General features: G+C 33.2%; 1 protein-coding gene across 2 annotated transcripts in view; it reads right to left on the bottom strand.

Moving 5' to 3' along the window:
• LOC143083818 (retinoic acid receptor alpha-like) overlaps positions 1-22,935 on the bottom strand; it is a 54,100-nt gene that overhangs the window by 22,959 nt on the left and 8,206 nt on the right. The window contains exons 6-7 of one of the 2 annotated variants that reach the window (XM_076260193.1): positions 20,108-20,347; positions 15,685-16,048 (exon numbers count right to left, since the gene is read on the bottom strand). The exons of the other annotated variant lie outside the window; for it this stretch is intronic. Coding sequence (XP_076116308.1) covers positions 15,789-16,048; positions 20,108-20,347 — 500 coding nt within the window. The 3' untranslated portion in view covers positions 15,685-15,788. Of the gene's footprint in view, positions 1-15,684; positions 16,049-20,107; positions 20,348-22,935 lie in introns of those variants that run through there. 2 annotated transcript variants of the gene reach the window in all.

The following is a 22,935-nucleotide window of genomic DNA, read 5'->3' as shown; positions in this document are numbered from 1 at the left end:
TTATGCTTAAACACAATTCAAACAACTGAACATGCTAAACCCTTCATTGCTGTGCTCAGAAAATTGACAGAAGTATCTATTTTGAACAATATCATATAGAACTTCTTTGAAGATGTAAATAACCATCATATAATCAATTCATTCAATTGTATTTTCGTTTCAACTCAACAACTTTATTTTCAAACTATTCTGAAAAAAAGGACAAATTACCTGTAACATTAGGTATAAAAAGTAGAAAATTATAGTTCTAAGTACGGCTTCTAACACAGAGTCTTGGCTCACACTGAACAGAAAGCTTTAAAAGACCCCTAATTGACTTGTGTAAAACAATTCAAACAGAAAACTAAAGGTATAATCTGTATAAAACGGAGAAAAGAGAAACACTTACTTACCACATCAACAAACAACAACTACTGAACATACAAGTATATATTTCTGCTGTACAACTTCACTACTGTGACAGATCCAGTCTTACTTTAGTAAGACCAAAAAAAAATAATACAAGTGTTTCCATTAACCCTACCTATCCTAATTTGTAGTGCCTACCCTAACACTTTTTATTTCATTTTGGAACAAGCACAGGCATATTCCTTAGTTGTAACCAGATAAAATATGTTTGTTAAATAACATGATATTGCCTACCTACCCTTTTTTCAGCACCTTAGCAGAAACACATGTATTATTTTTTTGTGGCCACAGTTACATAAATGTTGGTGTGCACTTTACCAAGATTGACCGTAATAATTGAATTTCAAAATGTGGTAAAAACTCTTATTTGGGACATATTGTAAAAAGTTTACACAATTTATATGAACAACTAGTAAATTTAAAGTTGATCTGATTAAACATCCTTTAATAATAAATTAACCTGATATGGGAAGAAAGAATATAAGTAAACACAGACTGGAAGACATACCTTCTAATCTACTATTGTATATGCAAGTTTTTACCTAGAAGTATGTCATGATCTCTTCATTAGTATAATTTCTGGCCATTTTTTATCTTTAGATTTTTATCCTGAATTTCTATAACATTCATTTGTGTCATTTTAAAGCAATGAAATTCAAAGGGCTGCAACTCCTGAGCAAAAAAAAAACAAGACGATAACACCCTCGTCCTTACGCTATGGAAAGATGTCTCATTGGAATAAATACCACTATGACCACATCTCCATAATCTTTTCAATACATGTACTTGTTTTTACTTTACAAAAAAATATCTATGGTTTGCAATCTTCTACCTTACTTACCTTGTGACTTTTGTTCTTTGTTCATGACCAATCGCGCATCTTGAGGCTCTGTTTGTTGACCTTCAGGTTGAATTTGCACTAATATCTGACTTTGAGGCTGTGTTTGTAATGATAGCTGACCTTGCCTTGTTATGCTTGCTGGCAATAAAATTGAGAATGGAAATGGGGAATGTGTCAAAGAGACAACAACCCGACCATAGAAAAAAAACAACAGCAGAAGGTCAACAACAGGTCTTCTATGTAGCGAGAAATTCCCGCACCCGGAGGCAACCTTCAGCTGGCCCCTAAGCAAATATATACTAGTTCAGTGATAATGAACGCCATACTAATTTCCAAATTGTACACAAGAAACTAAAATTAAAATAATACAAGACTAACAAAGGCCAGAGGCTCCTGACTTGGGACAGGCGCAAAAATGCGGCGGGATTAAACATGTTTGTGAGATCTCAACCCTCCCCCTATACCTCTAGCTAATGTAGAAAAGTAAACGCATAACAATAGGCACATTAAAATTCAGTTCAAGAGAAGTCCGAGTCTAATGTCAGAAGATGTAACCAATGAAAATAAACAAAATGACAATAATACATAAATAATGCATTATTTCTTCTACTTAATATGATTTGTAATGGTACACAATGTTCACTTCTTTTGGTGTCAACAATATTTACATTTTTACTTTCAGGAAGACAAACTTTCGATTCAACCATAGCTTTATTGATTTGTCACATTCAATATCCATGGGATCCTCAATTTTTAAAGTAGTTTTCTCGCACTCAGTAAAAACTGTCTCCGGACACAAACTACTGTGCCTATAAACTTCAGTTTCAGGTGTACATGCAGGAGTGATGACAGTTTCAAACTGACCACATTCAGTTGCAGTTACATTTTCTATTTTTAAGGGTTGATCTACATTTACATATTGATCAGCTGTTAAATGATCATATTTTTTTTCTACAGGATTCCAATGTTATGAATGATTCTTTTAAACGTTTACTTTGTTGATCCACCACATGACCTGCACTCTGGGGCTCCAATGTCAACTTACAACCAGTATCCTGATTTTCAATCACATTGTTACTTTCTGTAGTACTATGAGTTTTTTTTTACGTCTGACTATTATATATTTAGTACCGGTAGGTTTCCCATTTAACGGTAACAATTTGGAAGAAAGGTTCTGTGTTATATTGCCTTGAACTAATTTGTTAAATACATTCTGAGATATAGTGGCGGGTGAGACTTTCTGAGATGTAGCGGAGGGTGAGATATTCTGAGATGTAGCGGAGGGTGAGACATTCTGAGATATAGTGGCGGGTGAGACATTCTGAGATGTAGCGGAGGGTGAGACATTCTGAGATGTAGCGGAGGGTGAGACATTCTAAGATGTAGCAGAGGGTGAAACAAAGCTTGGTAAGATCTTTTACAATGTTAAATCCTTTGACCCTAAAGCTGCATTATGTTGTGTCGTGTGTGGATCAAGTGTAGACCTTGCAGTAGATTTTCTAGCGTTAATAGTAGCTTATAATGGCTGTTTTGTTGTTGCAGTGAAAGAAGGCATGCTAATAGGTAACTTGTTTATTCTTTAGTTTTCTATGTTGTGTCATATGTACTATTGTTTGTCTTTTTCATTTTTAGCCATGGCGTTGTCAGTTTGTTTTAGATTTATGAGTTTGACTGTCCCTTTGGTATCTTTCGTCCCTCTTTTTTAAAGTGTTCGGAAATTTGACATAGGGAACCAGTGTTGTTATTTCGTTGGTACCACTAAATCCTGGTGTGGAGATGTGTTTCTCATTCTCAGGAAAATGTGAAACCTTTTCTACAATATTACGCGGTTTGGTCGAAAGATCACATTTCATTCTTGAACTCAGTACTTGTACTAAAGGAACATCAAGCAGTTTGAACGAGATTGTTTCCTGGGGCCTCTCGTTGAAATTGACTGAGGGAACTAGAATTACTTCTATACATGAATTGGCAACTCTTTGTATTTGTTTTGGTACAGAATGAATCAATTGACCTTGTTCACAGGTACCTGAACTGGCAACTCTTTTCATTGGTTTTGGTACAGAATAAATCAATTGACCTTATTTACAGATACTTGAACTCGCAACTCTTTGTATTGGTTTTGGTACAGATTGAATCAATTGACCTTGTTTACAGATACTTGAACTCGCGACTCTTTGTATTGGTTTTGGTACAGATTGAATCAATTGACCTTGTTCACAGATACTTGAACTCGCAACTCTTTGTATTGGTTTTGGTACAGATTGAATCAATTGACCTTGTGTACAGATACTTGAACTGGCAACTCTTTGTATTGGTTTTGGTACAGATTGAATCAATTGACCTTGTTTACAGATACTTGAACTCGCAACTCTTTGTATTGGTTTTGGTACAGATTGAATCAATTGACCTTGTTTACAGATACTTGAACTCGCAACTCTTTGTATTGGTTTTGGTACAGATTGAATCAATTGACCTTGTTTACAGATACTTGAACTGGCAACTCTTTGTATTGGTTTTGGTACAGATTGAATCCATTGACCTTGTTTACAGATACTTGAACTGGCAACTCTTTGTATTGGTTTTGGTACAGATTGAATCAATTGACCTTGTTTGCAGATACTTGAACTCGCAATTCTTTGTATTGGTTTTGGTACAGAGTGAATCAATTGACTTTGTTAACAGGTACCTGAACTCGCAACTCTTTGTATTGGTTTTGGTACAGATTGAATCAATTGACCTTGTTCACAGGTACCTGAACTGGCAACTCTTTTCATTGGTTTTGGTAGAGATTGAATTAATTGACCTATTTCACAGATACCTGAACTGGCAACTCTTTGTATTGGTTTTGGTACAGATTGAATCAATTGACCTTGTTTACAGATACTTGAACTGGCAACTCTTTGTATTGGTTTTGGTACAGATTGAATCAATTGACCTTGTTAACAGATACTTGAACTCGCAACTCTTTGTATTGGTTTGGTACAGATTGAATCAATTGACCTTGTTCACAGATCCTTGAACTCGCAACTCTTTGTATTGGTTTTGGTACAGATTGAATCAATTGACCTTGTTTACAGATACTTGAACTGGCAACTCTTTGTATTGGTTTTGGTACAAATTGAATCAATTGACCTTGTTTACAGATACTTGAACTCGCAACTCTTTGTATTGGTTTTGGTACAGATTGAATCAATTGACCTTGTTTACAGATACTTGAACTCACAACTCTTTGTATTGGTTTTGGTACAGATTGAATCAATTGACTTTATTAACAGGTACCTGAACTGGCAACTCTTTGTATTGGTTTTGGTACAGATTGAATCAATTGACCTTGTTTGCAGATACTTGAACTCGCAACTCTTTGTATTTGTTTTGGTACAGAGTGAATCAATTGACTTTGTTAACAGGTACCTGAACTCGCAACTCTTTGTATTTGTTTTGGTACAGAGTGAATCAATTGACTTTGTTAACAGGTACCTGAACTCGCAACTCTTTGTATTGGTTTTGGTACAGATTGAATCAATTGACTTTCTTAACAGGTACCTGAACTCGCAACTCTTTGTATTGGTTTTGGTACAGATTGAATCAATTGACTTTATTAACAGGTACCTGAACTGGCAACTCTTTGTATTGGTTTTGGTACAGATTGAATCAATTGACCTTGTTTGCAGATACTTGAACTGGCAACTCTTTGTATTGGTTTTGGTACAAATTGAATCAATTGACCTTGTTTACAGATACTTGAACTCGCAACTCTTTGTATTGGTTTTGGTACAGATTGAATCAATTGACCTTGTTTACAGATACTTGAACTCACAACTCTTTGTATTGGTTTTGGTACAGATTGAATCAATTGACTTTATTAACAGGTACCTGAACTGGCAACTCTTTGTATTGGTTTTGGTACAGATTGAATCAATTGACCTTGTTTGCAGATACTTGAACTCGCAACTCTTTGTATTTGTTTTGGTACAGAGTGAATCAATTGACTTTGTTAACAGGTACCTGAACTCGCAACTCTTTGTATTTGTTTTGGTACAGAGTGAATCAATTGACTTTGTTAACAGGTACCTGAACTCGCAACTCTTTGTATTGGTTTTGGTACAGATTGAATCAATTGACTTTCTTAACAGGTACCTGAACTCGCAACTCTTTGTATTGGTTTTGGTACAGATTGAATCAATTGACTTTATTAACAGGTACCTGAACTGGCAACTCTTTGTATTGGTTTTGGTACAGATTGAATCAATTGACCTTGTTTGCAGATACTTGAACTCGCAACTCTTTGTATTTGTTTTGGTACAGAGTGAATCAATTGACTTTGTTAACAGGTACCTGAACTCGCAACTCTTTGTATTGGTTTTGGTACAGAATGAATCAATTGACTTTGTTAACAGGTACTTGAACTCGCAACTCTTTGTATTGGTTTTGGTACAGATTGAATCAATTGACTTTGTTTACAGGTACCTGAACTCGAAACTCTTTGTATTGGTTTTGGTACAGAGTGAATCAATTGACTTTGTTAACAGGTACCTGAACTCGCAACTCTTTGTATTGGTTTTGGTACAGAATGAATCAATTGACTTTGTTAACAGGTACTTGAACTCGCAACTCTTTGTATTGGTTTTGGTACAGATTGAATCAATTGACTTTGTTAACAGGTACCTGAACTCGCAACTCTTTGTATTGGTTTTGGTACAGAATGAATCAATTGACTTTGTTAACAGGTACCTGAACTCGAAACTCTTTGTATTGGTTTTGGTACAGAATGAATCAATTGACTTTGTTAACAGGTACCTGAACTCGAAACTCTTTGTATTGGTTTTGGTACAGATTGAATCAATTGACTTTGTTAACAGGTACCTGAACTCGAAACTCTTTGTATTGGTTTTGGTACAGAATGAATCAATTGACTTTGTTAACAGGTACCTGAACTGGCAACTCTTCGTATTGGTTTTGGTACAGATTAAATATGTTGAACTTGTTCACATCTTGTTGCCGCAGGAGTTGCTGTTGAGTTCAATGCCAGAAGAGAATCTTTATCTGTCGAGCCTTCGTGACGTGCATCTTTATTGAACACTAACGTTCCATCAGAGTACTCAAACAATACCTCCATCTCTCCATATTCTGTCTTAAATGTGTGTGTTGAACCTGTTGCAGTATGATCTACACCATGGTTAATTTCTGATTGTGCCTTTACAGCTACATCTTGTAGTGCAAGTTTTGTTCCAACTTTAACATGGGTATTAACATATGGTCCTGTCTTGTTATCAATATCAGTATTCATTGCGATGATTTTCCAGTCATATCATTTTATTTTTGTTTGTGTTGTCTACCAGTTATATTGTTCTAATACATCTTTTTTTAACTTCTATCAAAGTTATTTTTCATAAAAACAACATCTCTGAAAAAAAGTAACAGAATTGAAAATAAAAGATGAGAAATTAACATGATTAATCATGTTAATAGGATTGTGAAGTACATTCTCTGATATTCAGAGCTTAATGAACATTGTACAAACAAGAATGTGTCCCTATTACAAGGATTCCCCACCATAACTATCATTTTTATGTTCAATGGACCATAAACTCTAATTTAGATACAACCAGATGCTCCGCAGGGCGCAGCTTTATACGACTGCAGAGGTTGAACCCTGAACGGTTTGGGCAAGTATGGACACAACATTCAAGCTGGATTCAGCTCTAAATTTGGATTGTGATTAAATAGTTGACACAGCATAGGTTTCTGACACAGAATGAACGTGGTTAAACGAACTTAAAATATTTTTTTTTGCCTTTGAGCAATTCACTATGCTGTATGCTGTTGAATATTAATCCTCTCAAAAAAATGTGTGAAGAAATTTTCTTTTTATTTATGAAATCTGAAATGAGAAAAATTTAACACCCCCCCCCCCCCATTTTTTTTTCACATCCCCTTTTCCCTTTTTCCAAAACTGATCTCAATTCACATTTCTAATGGAGTTTGCAACAATAAATACTCATTTAAATACATCATAAAATATTAAAATGTAAAATAAAGTGCTTGTTATCACTGAATGGTAAAGATTGTTTTAATTTATCAGTTGGTAGTAAAAGTGAATATACATTGTATATTGTATAAAACAATGATTTAAGTTGATTCAACTACTATTCTGGACAAAGAAAGATAACTCCAATTGAAATTTTCTTGCTATTGCACAATATTGTGCAATTAGATATTTCTTGCTATTGCACAATACTGTGCAATTGAAAGTATTTGCTATTGCACAATACTGTGCAATTGAAGATTTCTTGCTATTGCGCAAAACTGTGCAATTGAAAATTTCTTGCTATTGCACAATACTGTGCAATTGAAGATTTCTTGCTATTGCTGAATACTGTGTAATTGAAAATTTCTTGCTATTGCACAATACTTAATATAATAATTTTGGATCCTGATTTGAACCAACTTGAAAACTGGGCCCATAATCAAAAATCTTAGTACATGTTTAGATTCAGCATATCAAAAAAGGCCAAGAATTCAATTTTTGTTAAAATCAAACTTAGTTTAATTTTGGACCCTTTGGACATTAATGCAGACCAATTTGAAAACGGGACCAAAAATTAAGAATCTACATACACAGTTAGATTTGGCATATCAAAGAACCCCAATTATTCAATTTTTGATGAAATCAAACAAAGTTTAATTTTGGACCCCGATTTGGACCAACTTGAAAACTGGGCCAATAATAATAATTCTAAGTACATTTTTAGATTCAGCATATCAAAGAACCCCAAGGATTCAATTTTTGTTAAAATCAAACTCAGTTTAATTTTGGACTCTTTGGACCTTAATGTTGACCAATTTGAAAACCGGACCAAAAATTAAGAATCTATAAACAGTTAGATTCGGCATATCAAAGAACCCCAATTATTCAATTTTTGATGAAATCAAACAAAGTTCAATTTTGGACCCTTTGGGCCCCTTATTCCTAAACTGTTTGGACTAAAACTCCCAAAATCAAACCCAACCTTCCTTTTATGGTCATAAACCTTGTGTTTAAATTTCATAGATTTCTAATTACTTAAACTAAAGTTATGGTGTTAAAATCAAGAATAATGCTTATTTGGGCCCCTTTTTGGCCCCTAATTCCTAAACTGTTGGAACCTTAACTCCCAAAATCAATCCCAACCTTCCTTTTGTGGTCATAAACCTTGTGTTAAAATTTCATTGATTTCTATTTACTTATACTAAGGTTATTGTGCGAAAACCAAGAATAATGCTTATTTGGGCCCTTTTTTGGCCCCTAATTCCTAAACTGTTTGAACCAAAACTCCCAAAATCAATCCCAACCTTCCTTTTGTGGTCATAAACCTTGTGTCAAAATTTCATAGATTTCTAGTTACTTAAACTAAAGTTATAGTGCGAAAACCAAGAAAATGCTTATTTGGGCCCTTTTTGGCCCCTTTTTCCTAAAATGTTGGGACTAAAACTCCCAAAATCAATCCCAACCTTCCTTTTGTAGTCATACACCTTGTGTTAAAATTTCATAGATTTCTATTCACTTTTACTAAAGTTAGAGTGCGAAAACTAAAAGTATTCGGACACCGACGACGACGACGACGCAGACGACGACGCCAACGTGATACCAATATACGACCAAAAAATTTTCAATTTTTGCTGTCGTATAAAAATTAGAAAAATCATATCATAGGGAACAATTTGAACTAAATTTCAAATTGAATGGACCTTAACTTCATAAACATAATAAATCAGGAAAGATCCGTTTGCGCCAAAAATGATCCTTTTGCGCCACAACTTTTTACCCCAATGCTACATTTGCGCCACATGATTTAAAATTACATGGTATCATTTGCACCAAAAATAAGACATACGATTGCGCCAATTAGAAGAAAAAAATGACTTCCCTTCTTCTTTATTGGGACTTGGAACCAGCAGTTTACACGGCAAATGTTTCCTTTTCTGAAACATATCTTCTTCTTAATACTGCTGCTGCACGGATACTTGCCAATTTAATGTATGTTATAGCTTGTAACTTCACTTTATTTCCAAAAAACACAAACATTGAAGGTCAAAATGCATAAAACAGTTCATAATAGTTACTTATAATAATACAGCCCATACAAACTCTTCAGAGATTAACTACGATAAAGTGACGCAAATTAGTCAACATACATTTAGAACTCGCCAATGACAGGGAAACGAAACAATTGAAAGGCCAAATCAGCTTGTTGGTAATTCCTACTAACCTTTGCTGGCTTCTTTGTACCATAACACTATCATCGTACATTTCCTATTTGTAAATATTTAAATCAAATTTTGGTAGCGATCAAACACACGAACAAAGTTTTCCAAGAAAAATGAACAAATTATGGTCCCATGAGTGTATTATATGGGCAAAAAAACCGTGATGGTCCTGCTCTGAAGTTGGTGATGTACGTTAACTGGAATCCGCTTGTATTACGCTTCTCTGTAACAAAGTGTAGCAGTCAGCCGAGAACCAGCTTATGATGTACGTTATGTCGAATTAAATTAATAAAAATTATGATAACCGTTATAATAGAAATTGCATATATGTTGAAACAAAATTAACTTAATTTAAGAGTCACCATCACTATTACATCAGAACCAATTCATTTGTTAATCGATTCTTGCAATTTGTTCGTTTTTATCGTTTTTATCGTATTAAGAGCTATAAATCTAGATTTTGTTTGTATCAATAATATAAACAGGCTTTCTGAGTTGAAACAGCTTGATTAACTTCACTTTATCTTTTGCTATATTTACATGCCTTTCCCAGATTACCTTTAGTTTTATTTACTTTTGGTAAAAAAAAAATGTTTTGCTGGTTCAAAGTCCAGTGGCATTTATTACATGCAAATTCAGGAGATACAATTGAAATGTAATTGACAAATCGATGAGGACTGGTGTAAAATCAATTTTTAACGTTAAAGTGTTCTTTTTAACTTTAGCATAACCCCTGCTTTCATTTTGCAGTGGATGGGGTATAGTGATAGATTGTTCTCCTTTTCGTTATCCTGTCCTATTTTTATATTCGCTTCTGCTCCTGAACTGCGTTACATACGAAAGTTGTGAAATGCATCTTTTATTTCATTTCTTCATCCGACTGATTTTTTGCGGATTTCTTTTGTATGGTTAGTACTTTTATATAACCCCAAATCAGAATTTTAAAACTTCACCATATACTATTGTGCAACTCTCAACCGATGTATTTCTAAATAAAAAAAAAAAAAACTTTTTTTTTGTTCCTTAAAACTTTTAAAGATAAAATATCTTAAAGAAATGAAGGCTTATCAGAGCAAATGCAATCCGATTTCCTTTATAATTATATTCTAAGGGTCATAATTCTTTACAAATATTTGATGAGCTCTTAATTCCTTAACTTTTGTCAAAGACATTGCTGACATAAACATGAATATCCTATGATATAAGTTTCATAAAGTTCTGGCAATAATTGTACACATTTATAGAACTTTGACATTCTTACACAAAGGTTTAAATAATATCTTTTCATTAATAAAATTGAAATAAATAGTTGACACAGCATAAGTTTCTGACACAGAATGAATGTGGTCTAATGAACTTAAAAAATTTTTTTTTGCCTTTGAGCAATTCACTATGCTGTTGAATATTGATCCTGTCAAAAAAATGTTTGAAGAAATTTTCTTTTTATTTATGAAATCTGAAATGAAAAAATTGAACCCCCCGCTCCAATTGTTTTTTTTCACATTCCCCTTTCCCTTATTCCAAAACTGATCTCAATTAAAATTTCTAATGGAGTTTGCAACAATAAATACTCATTTAAATACATCATAAAATATTAAAATGTAAAAAAGTGTTTTTTATCACTGAATGGTAAAGATTGTTTTAATCTATCAGTTGGTAGTAAAAGTGAATATACATTGTATATTCTTTAAAACAATGATTTAAGTTGATTCAACTACATTCTGGACAAAGAAAGATAACTCCATTTGAAAATTTCTTGCTATTGCACAATATTGTGCAATTAGATATTTCTTGCTATTGCGCAATACTGTGCAATTGAAAATACTTGCTATTGCACAATACGGTGAAATTGAAGATTTCTTGCTATTGCACAATACTGTGCAATTGAAAATTTCTTGCTATTGCACAATACTGTGCAATTAAAGATTTCTTGCTTTCGCTGAATACTGTGCAATTGAAAATTTCTTGCTATTGCACAATCTTTAATATAATAATTTTGGATCCTGATTTGGACCAACTTGAAAACTGGCCCCAAAATAAAACCAGGTGCTCCGCAGGGCGTAGCTTTATACGACCGCAGAGGTCGATCCCTGAACAGTTGGGGCAGGTATGGACAAAACATTTAAGCGTGATACAGCTCTGAATTTGGATTGTGATCAAATTTTTGACATTATATGGGTTTTTTACACAAAACAAATGTCAAGATTTTACAAATCAATTAAAGATTTCTTCTTTAAACTTATTTAAATCTAAAATTAAATAGTTGACACAGCATAGGTTTCTGACACAGAATGAATGTGGTCTAATGAACTTAAAATTTTTTTTGCCTTTGAGCAATTCACTATGCTGTTGAATATTAATCCTGTCAAAAAAATGTTTGAAGAAATTTTCTTTTTATTGATGAAATCTGAAATGAGAACAAGTATGGACACAACTTTTAAGTTTGATACAGCTATAAATGTGGATTGTGTTAAATAGTTGACACAACATAGGTTTATGTCACATTATGAATTTGGTTTAAGAAATGAAAATTAGAATTTAAAGTTTTTAAATTTAATATTAAACTATTATGGTTCAATATCCAAAATGTAAATAGTCATGTCTGGCAAATGTCCAACATACATTATCTAAAAACATTTTAGATAAGATAAGGAAAAAAAGCTTCATCAGCAACATTTTATATTGGCAAATTTCTAATGAAATTATTTACATAAAGTTATTGGCAAATAAAAATAGAAAATGACATCATAGTCATGTCTGGCAAATTTCCAACATATATTATCAACTACTATTCTATACAAAGAAAGATAACTCCAATTGAAAATTAATTGCTATTGCACAATATTGTGCAATTAGATATTTCTTGCTATTGTGCAATACTGTGCAATTGAAAATTTCTTGCTATTGCACAATACTTGATATGGAATCCTGATTTGGACGATTTGGACCAACTTGAAAACTGGGCCCATAATCAAAAATCAAAGTACATGTTTAGATAAAGCATATCAAATAAGCTCAAGAATTTAATTTCTGTTAAAATCAAACTTAGTTTAATTTTGGACCCTTTGGACCTTAATGTAGACCAATTTGAAAACTGGACCAAAAATTAAGAATCTACATACATAGTTAGATTTGGCATATCAAAGAACCCATTTATTCAATTTTTGATGAAATCAAACAAAGTTTTATTTTGGACCCCAATTTGGACCAACTTGAAAACTAGGCCAATAATTAAAAATTTAAGTACATTTTTAAATTCAGCATATCAAAGAACCCCAAGGATTCAATTTTTGTTAAAATCCAACTAAGTTTAATTTTGGACCCTTTGGACCTTAATGTAGACCAATTTGAAAACGGGACCAAAAATTAAGAATCTACATACATAGTTAGATTCGGCATATCAAAGAACCCCAATTATTCAATTTTTGATGAAATCACACAAAGTTCAATTTTGGACCCTTTGGGCCACTTATTCCTAAAATGTTGGGACCAAAACTCCCAAAATCAAACCCAAACTTCCTTTTATGGTCATAAACCTAGTGTTTAAATTTCATAGATTTCTATTTACTTATACTACAGTTATGGTGCAAAAACCAAAAATAATGCTTATTTGGGCCCCTTTTTGGCCCCTAATTCATAAACTGTTGTGACCTCAACTCCAAAAATCAATCCCAACCTTCCTTTTGTGGTCATAAACCTTGTGTTTAAATTTCATTGATTTCTATGTTATTGTGCGAAAACCAAGAATAATGCTTATTTGGACCCTTTTTTGGCCCTTAATTCCTAAACTGTTGGAACCAAAACTCCCAAAATCAATCCCAACCGTCCTTTTGTGGTCATAAACCTTGTGTCAAAATTTCATAGATTTCTATTCACTTAAACTAAAGTTATAGTGCGAAAACCAAGAAAATGCTTATTTGGGCCCTTTTTGACCCCTAATTCCTAAAATGATGGGACCAAAACTCCCAAAATCAATCCCAACCTTCCTTTTGTGGTCATAAACCTTGTGTTAAAATTTCATTGATTTCTATTTACTTTTACTAAAGTTAGAGTGCGAAAACTAAAAGTATTCGGACGACGACGACGACGCAAGACGACGCAGGACGACGACGACGACGCCAACGTGATAGCAATATACGACCAAAAAAATAAAATTTTTGCGGTCGTATAAAAATCTAAGTACATGTTTAGATTCAGTATACCAAAAAAGCCCAAGATTTCAATTTGTGTTAAAATCAACATAGTTTAATTTTGGACCCTTTGGACTTTAATGTAGACCAATTTGAAAAGGGGACCAAAAATTGAGAATCTACATACACAGTTAGATTTGGCATATCAAAGAACCCCAATTATTAAATTTTTGATAAAATCTAACAAAGTTTAATTTTGGACCCCGATTTGGACCAACTTGAAAACTGAGCCAATAAACAAAAATCTAAGTACATTTTTAAATTCAGCATATCAAAGAACCCCAAGGATTCAATTTTTGTTAATCAAACTTAGTTTAATTTTGAACCCTTTGGACCTTAATGTTGACCAATTTGAAAACGGGACCAAAAATTAAGAATCTACATACACAGTTAGATTTGGCATAGCAAAGAACCCCAATTATTCATTTTTTGATGAAATCAAACAAAGTTTAATTTTGGACCCTTTGGGCCACAACTCCCAAAATCAATCCCAAACTTCCTTTTATGGTCATAAATTTTGTGTTAAAATTTCATAGATTTCTATTTACTTATACTAAAGTTATGGTGCGAAAACTAAGAAAAAATGCTTATGTTGGCCCCTTTTTGTTCCTTATTCCTAAACTGTTGGGACCTCAACTCCAAAATCGATCCCAACCTTTCTTTTGTGGTCATAAACCTTATGTTAAAATTTCATAGATTTCTATTTACTTATTATACTAGAATTATAGTGCGAAAACCAAAAGTCTTCGGACGTCGACGCCAACGACGATGACGATGCAGACGACGACGCCAACGTAATACCAATATACGACCAAAACATTTTCAATGTTTGCGGTCGTTAAAAAAGTCCATTGCATTTCCCTCTATACGTTGGTATTCTCGCTTAAGTCGACGTTCCCTAACTTAATATTCCCTCTTTGCACAAGTTAAGTTTGTATGGTTTCTACTTTTTGGACCTTTTGGATTATAGCTCTTCATCTTTTATATAAGCTTTGGATTTCAAATATTTTGGCCACGAGCATCACTGAAGAGACATGTATTGTCGAAATGCGCATCTGGTGCAAGAAAATTGATACCGTTAATTTTATTACAATTGATTTTGAACGATTGAAAACATGTAGATAATCGATATAACATCGATAAAGTTCCTTGCATCGTGTGTTGAACCAAGGTTTGTCAAAATGATTAGCTGATTTATATGGCTTATTGTTAACATAAGGCATCGTTTTAAAGAAAGGCGATATAATGTCCTCTATCATACATGTAAAATTGCTCAACGATTTATCAAACGAATTTTGATTTTCAAAGTTTATACGATTCTGTAAACGAATGATATTGTCCATATTGATACGAATACACTCAATGCACTGTTCTTTAAATTCATTTTTCCATTTGTAGTTAACAAGACGTTCTGTATCGTCCATGGCATACGAAAGACGGAAACTGCATAACATAAGGCATCTAAATACGAAGTATGAAGGATCCAGGTCTTCTATCTTGTGAAATATTTATCTTTTAAGAGGTAAACTAACGCCACCGCCTAAGCTTTAAGCGACAAAAGTCGCAGGCTCAACAAAAATAATCTTGTAGGATTTGGCTTTAAATGACGATATATATCAAAATTAGAAGTTGTATCAATGCAAATGAGACAAGTATCCACCAAAGTTTCATATGAAGAGGCTGTAGCAATTATAGGAAACTGTACGGCCTTCAACATCGAGAATAAATAACATACCGTATAGTCGGCTATATATATAAAAGGCCCTGCCATTAACAATATGAAGAAAACTCATTTAAGGAAACTAATGGCTTAATTTATAACAAAACAATTTACGAAAAACAAATATGACAGACATGAACCAACGACTGTACTATATGCACTTAAAGAATGTTGTGGTGTTAAACATGTTTGTGAGAGCTCAATCCTAACTCTAACATGGGACAGTTGTGTTACAGCTTAAAATAAGAACAAATTGTTTTTTCTTTCAAACAAGGTAATAATGTATATCTTTATTTTATAAAATTGGTCATGGATAGAAAAATATAAAACATTGATTGGCACACAGTTAACAGTAAGCAAATAAGAGGATTGTATTTTTGATTCATTTTGATTGATTCGCAATTTCTGTGCCAATTATTTCTAAAACAAGAGGGTGGTCTTTCATCACAGGCCACTGAGCTTTGATATTGTCCATTTCACGTAAATAGTTTGAAACGCTACGAAGTAGTGTAAACTTGTCAAGTATTTTCCAGAGTCTTTCGTCTGGGTTCTTGTAACTTTTCTTTGCTACATTTCGTAAACAATTAATCAAATACAACTGTATTTTCTCCACTTTTTCAGGTTCTTGTAATGTGCACTGATCTACAATACAGAAACATTTATTTTATTTTTATGTATCAAAACTAATGAATAGTGCATGTCTTGCATAAACCAAATCGTGATCTAATAAAAAATTAAATAAGTGTAAAAACTATGGTGATACCTTTCAAAATGTCTTAATAAATAATATTACTATACCGCTGTTCAATAGTCATAATTCGATTTAACTGAAACAAATCCGGGTCAAAATCCAACTGAGGAAACACATCATCTATAGAGAAAACAAAACGGAACACCAACACATTTACTTCTAAGTATAATAAACCTAAAATACCATTATAATTAGAGATAAGTTTCTGAAACATAATATTTTACGATACAGAAAATCTGCCAAAGTCCATATCTATATATTTTTAACGTTATAAACGTATACATGGTATATGACGAGAGACGTCACGACCTTTGTTCTAAAAAATCTATACAAAAAACTTTTCAAATTTTAATCGGTATAACAATATCATAGATGACAAGTAGGAATTTTGTTACTTTGAATAAAATAGTCATAAAAGACTGGTTCTTGTTAAAACAATGCTTCCCAATTAAGAAAATTTACATATTTTCAGCGACGATAACTTCGTTTACTATGCCAAAAAAAACTCATCATAGTTTCAGGATTTAACTTATGTACACCAGACGTGAGTTTCGGCTACAAAAGACTCAAATAAAACAAATGGCCCAAAAAACTATGATGTAACTTTGACATCAGTACATGATCAGTCGTCCGCTGTCTGAATAATCCTGCATAATATTAATTAATAATAATATAAACTAGAGGCTCTCAAGAGCCTGTGTCGCTCACCTTGGTCTATGTGCATATTAAACAATGGACACAGATAAATTCATGACATAATTGTGCTTTGGTGATGGTGATTTGTTTGTAGATCTTACTTTACTGAACATTCTTGTTGCTACAATTATCTTTATCTATAATGAACTTGGCCCAGTAATTACAGTGGAAAATATTTTCTAAAAATTTACAAAAATTTATGAAAAATGCTAAAAATTAACTATAAAGGGCAATAACTCCTTAAGGGGTCAATTGACTATTTTGGTCATGTTTGACTTATTTGTAAATCTAACTTTGCTAAACATTTTTGCTGTTTACAGTTTATCTCTATCTATAATAATATTCAAGATAATAACCAAAAACAGCAAAAATTCCCTAAAATTACCAATTCAGGGGCAGCAACCAAACAATGGGTTGTCGGATTCATCTGAAAATTTGAGGGCAGAAAGATCTTGACCTGATTAGCAATTTTACCCGATGTCAGATTTGCTCTAAGTGCTATGGTTTTTGAGTTATAAGCCAAAAACTGCATTTTACCCCTATGTTCTATTTTTAGCCATGGCGGCCATCTTGGTTGGTTGGCCGGGTCACGCCACACATTTTTTAAACAAGATACCCCAATGACGATTGTGGCCAAGTTTGGTTTAATTTGGCCCAATAGTTTCAGAGGAGAAGATTTTTGTAAAAGATTACTAAGATTTACGAAAAAATGGTTAACATTTGACTATAAAGGGCAATAACTCCTAAAGGGGTCAGCTGACCATTTCCTTTGCATTGACGTATTTGTAAATCTTACTTTGCTGAACATTATTGCTGTTTACAGTTTATCTCTATCTATAATAATATTCAAGATAATAACCAAAAACAGCAAAATTTCCTTAAAAATACCAATTCAGGGGCAGCAACCCAACAACAGGTTCTCCGATTCATATGAAAATTTCAGGACAGATAGATCTTGACCTGATAAACACTTTTAACCCATGTCAGATTTGCTCTAAATGCTTTGGTTTTTGAGTTATAAGCCAAAAACTGCATTTTACCCCTATGTTCTATTTTTAGCCATGGCGGCCATCTTGGTTGGTTGGCCGGGTCATGCCACACATTTTTTAAACTAAATACCCCAAAGATGACTGTGGCCAAGTTTGGATTAATTTGGCACAGTAGTTTCAGAGGAGAAGATTTTTGTAAAAGATTTCTAAGATTTACGAAAAATGGTTAAAAATTGACTATAAAGGTCAATAACTCCTAAAGGGGTCAACTGACCATTTTGGTCATGTTGACTTATTTGTAAATATAACTTTGCTGAACATTATTGCTGTTTACAGTTTATCTCTATCTATAATAATATTCAAGATAATAACCAAAAACAGCAAAAATTCCCTAAAATTACCAATTCAGGGGCAGCAACCCAACAACGGGTTGTCGGATTCATCTGAAAATTTGAGGGCAGAAAGATCTTGACCTGATAAACAATTTTACCCGATGTCAGATTTGCTCTAAATGCTTTGGTTTTTGCGTTATAAGCTAAAAACTGCATTTTACCCCTATGTTCTATTTTTAGCCATGGCGGCCATCTTGGTTGGTTGGCCGGGTCACGCCACACATTTTTTAAACTAGATACCCCAATGATGATTGTGGCCAAGTTTGGATTAATTTGGCCCAGTAGTTTCAGAGGAGAAGATTTTTGTAAAAGTTAACGACGACGGACGACGACGACGGACGACGGACGCCGGACGCCAAGTGATGGGAAAAGCTCACTTGGCCCTTCGGGCCAGGTGAGCTAAAAATTAAAGAGAATAAAATAGAACTAAAAAGCAAAATCACAAAAATACTGAACTCCAAGAAAAATTCAAACCGGAAAGTCCCTAAATAAAGTGGCAAAACTAAACATTTGCTAAAAGCTCAAACACAACAACTTATACTAAAAAATAGATTGTAGATAAAACAGCGCTTCCGAATTAGGAAAATGATTATATTTTCAGTGACGGTGACAGTGTTTTACTAAACAAATGTGACATCATACATAGTATACGCCTGACAGTTTGGGTGTAAACGGAGATCAGGTAAATCTAATCATTTTGAACATTTATGGTCCTGTCTCTATCTTTAACAGTTTACAAGATAAAAAATAATACTTTCATTTCACCCTTATGTACTATTCTAGACTTCATGGCCATGATGGCTGGTAGTCTGAGTCACCGGACACATTTTATAATCTAGATGCTCCTAATATGATTGTAGCCTAGATTTGTTTATTCGGTTAAGTAATTTCAAAGGAAATGATTCTGGACAGTTACTGAACGACGGACACAATGTGATAGTAATAGCTTAAAGCGGACACAGGTGGAATAAAAGAACATACACACTTCATCAAAACACTGACATTTGTAAAACCGAGAGATAAACAAGAATGTCCAACATAAATTCGGATTTAAACAGCCCTATGGAACAGAAACGTGATACAAATTATTTAACTGTTTAACAACAACAGACATAGAACGAGTAGCAGTAATTCATTAGCCAGATTAAATATAAAAAATGAAAGGAACCACTTTATATATTCAATGTGTCCAAAGCGTATGAACTGTATATCATAATGTAAGTTTTAATGTCATAGGCTAAGTTAGTTCGTTCATTGTTTAAAACATACGAGGTAAAACAAATAGATACCTGCACAGTAAGAGCACTATTAAAGAACATTTACGCGATATGCGGCCTTATAAAAGCATTAAATAATTTAATACAATAAATATGTATATGGGAATTACACTCCATAAAATCACCAAAAATACCAGGTACACAAGAAAAATTAAAAATATTTACCATTGGCGCTCAAATCGAAATAGTTGAAAGTACAAATCAAACATGAAGTTGAACAAAATCAGAAAAGTTGTGCCAAATACCGCTACGACAGTCTATGCCTGGTGTGGAAAATCCTTAGTGTTTCAAAATTCAATATACAGTTAAATTAAGGACAATTTTTGTACCCGGTCCGAAATTGTGATAATTTGTTCGATTTTTCATGTACTGTTTATAGTTTCACATGTGACCATTGAATTTCATATAAACGTTCATGTATGTTATAAATCTAATTTGAAAGTTTGAGTTAATACAGAGGAGCTTATGTTCATTTAGCACAAATGTTGGTTAACTTTACTGCAAAGAATCACCCACTATCCATTTAGTAAAATAACTATTCACCAAAATTAATATCTTAATTAATATTTGAATTGCTAAATTGTAATAAGACATACCTGTAAATGTTAAAACAATTCCTCTCGCAAGAGTTGCCTCTTCTGCAGAAAGGTTACACTTTCTTAAACTTGCTGCACACTCAAACATATAATCTGTGTTTCTGTGGTTTAATAAGGAACTCATTTCCGACTGGTGAGCTCCGAATATACCGGGGGTTGAAGGATCAGTAATTACAATTACTCTCAGTTCTGGATGAACCCTTCGATGGAATTCAAGAAACCAATACTCATGGAATCCAGCTATATGAAAGCAAGATGTTATAATTTACATAAATTTGGAAAAAAATGTCACGATTTTGAAAAGAACAAACAAAAACATGTCAGGAACGTTACCCTTTTATTCTGTTGAATGCGCCTTTGTAAATGGTCGAAGACAACTAGAATAATACAACGATAATTTAAACGCAAAACTATTATAATTTGATTATTTTTCGGAATAAATATACATCAACATCTTCACATTCCAGATATGGTCAGACTATATAGCATGGAGGCAATTTTTATTGAAATTAAAGTACTACATGTATTAACGGCTAGTTTGCTAACGTTAACATTTATTTTACTCAGGTATGATAAATAATGTGTCGTTTAAGTCTCTCATCATCTCATCAAAGACAACATGCTTATGATTTGGTACATCGGACACACTTATCGTCTAGACCAGACTCGTTAAGTCAAAACAGTTGGACGGTAAATCAAATTCGAAGTAGAAGTTCATTTAAAGCAGAAAAATCCGAAAAGTTGTATCATATACGATTAAAACTGTCTTTGCCATTGAGAAGAAAAATAGTGCCTCGAATAATTCAAAATTTAAATGAGTAAACTGTAAATTTACAGACCAAAATAAATCAATGATATGATATGAATACTGACTACCTGGGTTGTTGATACCCTTAGTTACAAAACATCGACCAGCGGTGTTATCGACTCATTGGTTGTAAAAAGAATTTGATTTCTTTATCTTAAAGAAACTTCTGTCCAAGTTAAAGAAAAACCAGGATGGTTTAACGAAGTTACTGAGGTTTTTAAAACTAAGCCAAGAGTGTATGTTAAGTGGAAGCAATTTAGTCAAAAGTAAAATAACAAAAATACCGAACTCCAATGAAAATTCAAAACGGGAAGTCCCTAGTCAAATGGCAAAACGCAAACACATCAAACGAACGGATAACAACTGTCATATTCATGACTTGGTACATGCAAATACCAGTACAATACGGAAAACGACAAAAACAAATCAAAACTTTCTTACATACATTATTTTTAACAACCATAAGGAAAACTTTCATAAAATTGTATGGATGATCATGTTTGACAAAGTGATTGATGTCCAGAAACTTAAAGGAGAATAAGCTAGCAAATATTTCTATCTCATTTGAATCCGTTTCCTGCAACCTTTAATTTGACCCTAAGTTTGAGAAGGGTTACGTATGTGGTAAGCTTATAGAGTTAACAGAAAGAAAAATGTATTTTGATGACTGATTCGTACAACAAAAAATTCTGCTTAATTAGGAAAAATAATCGTTTACACATATCTAATTGAGTGACTTGAAATCATACAGACTTAGAAATAAACTCATTATAGACACCAGGATTAAAATTTTGTATTTGTGCCAGACGCGTGTTTCTTCTATAAAAAACTCATCAGTGACGCTCGAATAACAAAAAGGTAAAAAAGCCAAATAAAGTACGAGATTGAAGAGGAGTGAGGACCAAACATTCCTAAATGTTTCTCCAAATACAGCTTAGGTAATCTATTCCTGAGGTAGAAAAGCCTTAGAATTTCAAAAGTTTTGTAAAAGGCTCATTTATAATTATGATCATATCAATGATAAGTCATGTCAACAAAGAAGTGCTGAATATTGGGCTGGTGATACAATCGGGGAATAAAAACTCCACCAGCAGTGACACCAACCAAGTAGTTGTATATAAATTCATCATAGATACCAGAATTAAAATTTTGTATTTGCGCCAGACGCGCGTTTCATCTACAAAAGATTATCAGTGACGCTCGAATAAAAAAAGGTTTAAAGGCCAAATAAAAGTTTGGCTTTGCATTTGAAATTTTTATTTATGATTATGACATGTAAGTGATATAGATTCCTAATAAGATAACTATCTAGGGCTGATTATGATCCTACTTAGGATGTCTCTCTCTTAAAATAGTAGGTCCAGTAAAACCCCTTTTTGGCCCCAAAATATAGCAGTTTTACAAAACTGATAAACTGTAAGTTTTTAGCTATTTATTGGAAAGTAGAATACGTCTGTTAGTGAAATGTAGGCTACTTTTGACTATATAATGCACATGTATCGGGTACTAGCATCATTTTAGACATATAAAAAGGTTGAGAGTTAACACGGATTCGGTCACTTTCATTTTTGACAAAAACCATCTGAAAAGTGACTTATTATGGCATATTTGATAGATTTGTCATATTTAAGCTTGAATTTGAGCGTCTTTAATGACTACATCAGTTCAAATATTTCACAAAAACTAATTGAATCGACTGAAGAAGACATTTAAGTGTTTAAAAAGTATCAAAATCTTCCATCAGATGAACCTGAAATTTGAGGCCAAAATCGGCCCTTACCGGACCTACCCCTTTAGTTCAAGTCACCGGAAAGGATAGCATGTGACGAGTTCAACTAGACAAAACGTTGACCTACAATTGTTAATAATTTCTGTGTCATTTTGGTCTCTTTTGGAGAGTTGTCTCATTGGCAATCATACCACATCTTCTTTTTTTATAAAAACACATTTACCCTTCAACTATTCATGTAACGGTTATTTTGCAGAACAAACATATATCACATTTAAACACCATTGTGTT

Source organism: Mytilus galloprovincialis, chromosome 7, assembly GCF_965363235.1.
Source record: "Mytilus galloprovincialis chromosome 7, xbMytGall1.hap1.1, whole genome shotgun sequence".
Taxonomy (NCBI): Eukaryota; Metazoa; Mollusca; class Bivalvia; order Mytilida; family Mytilidae; genus Mytilus; species Mytilus galloprovincialis.
This window is presented reverse-complemented; position numbering and strand designations above follow the sequence as displayed.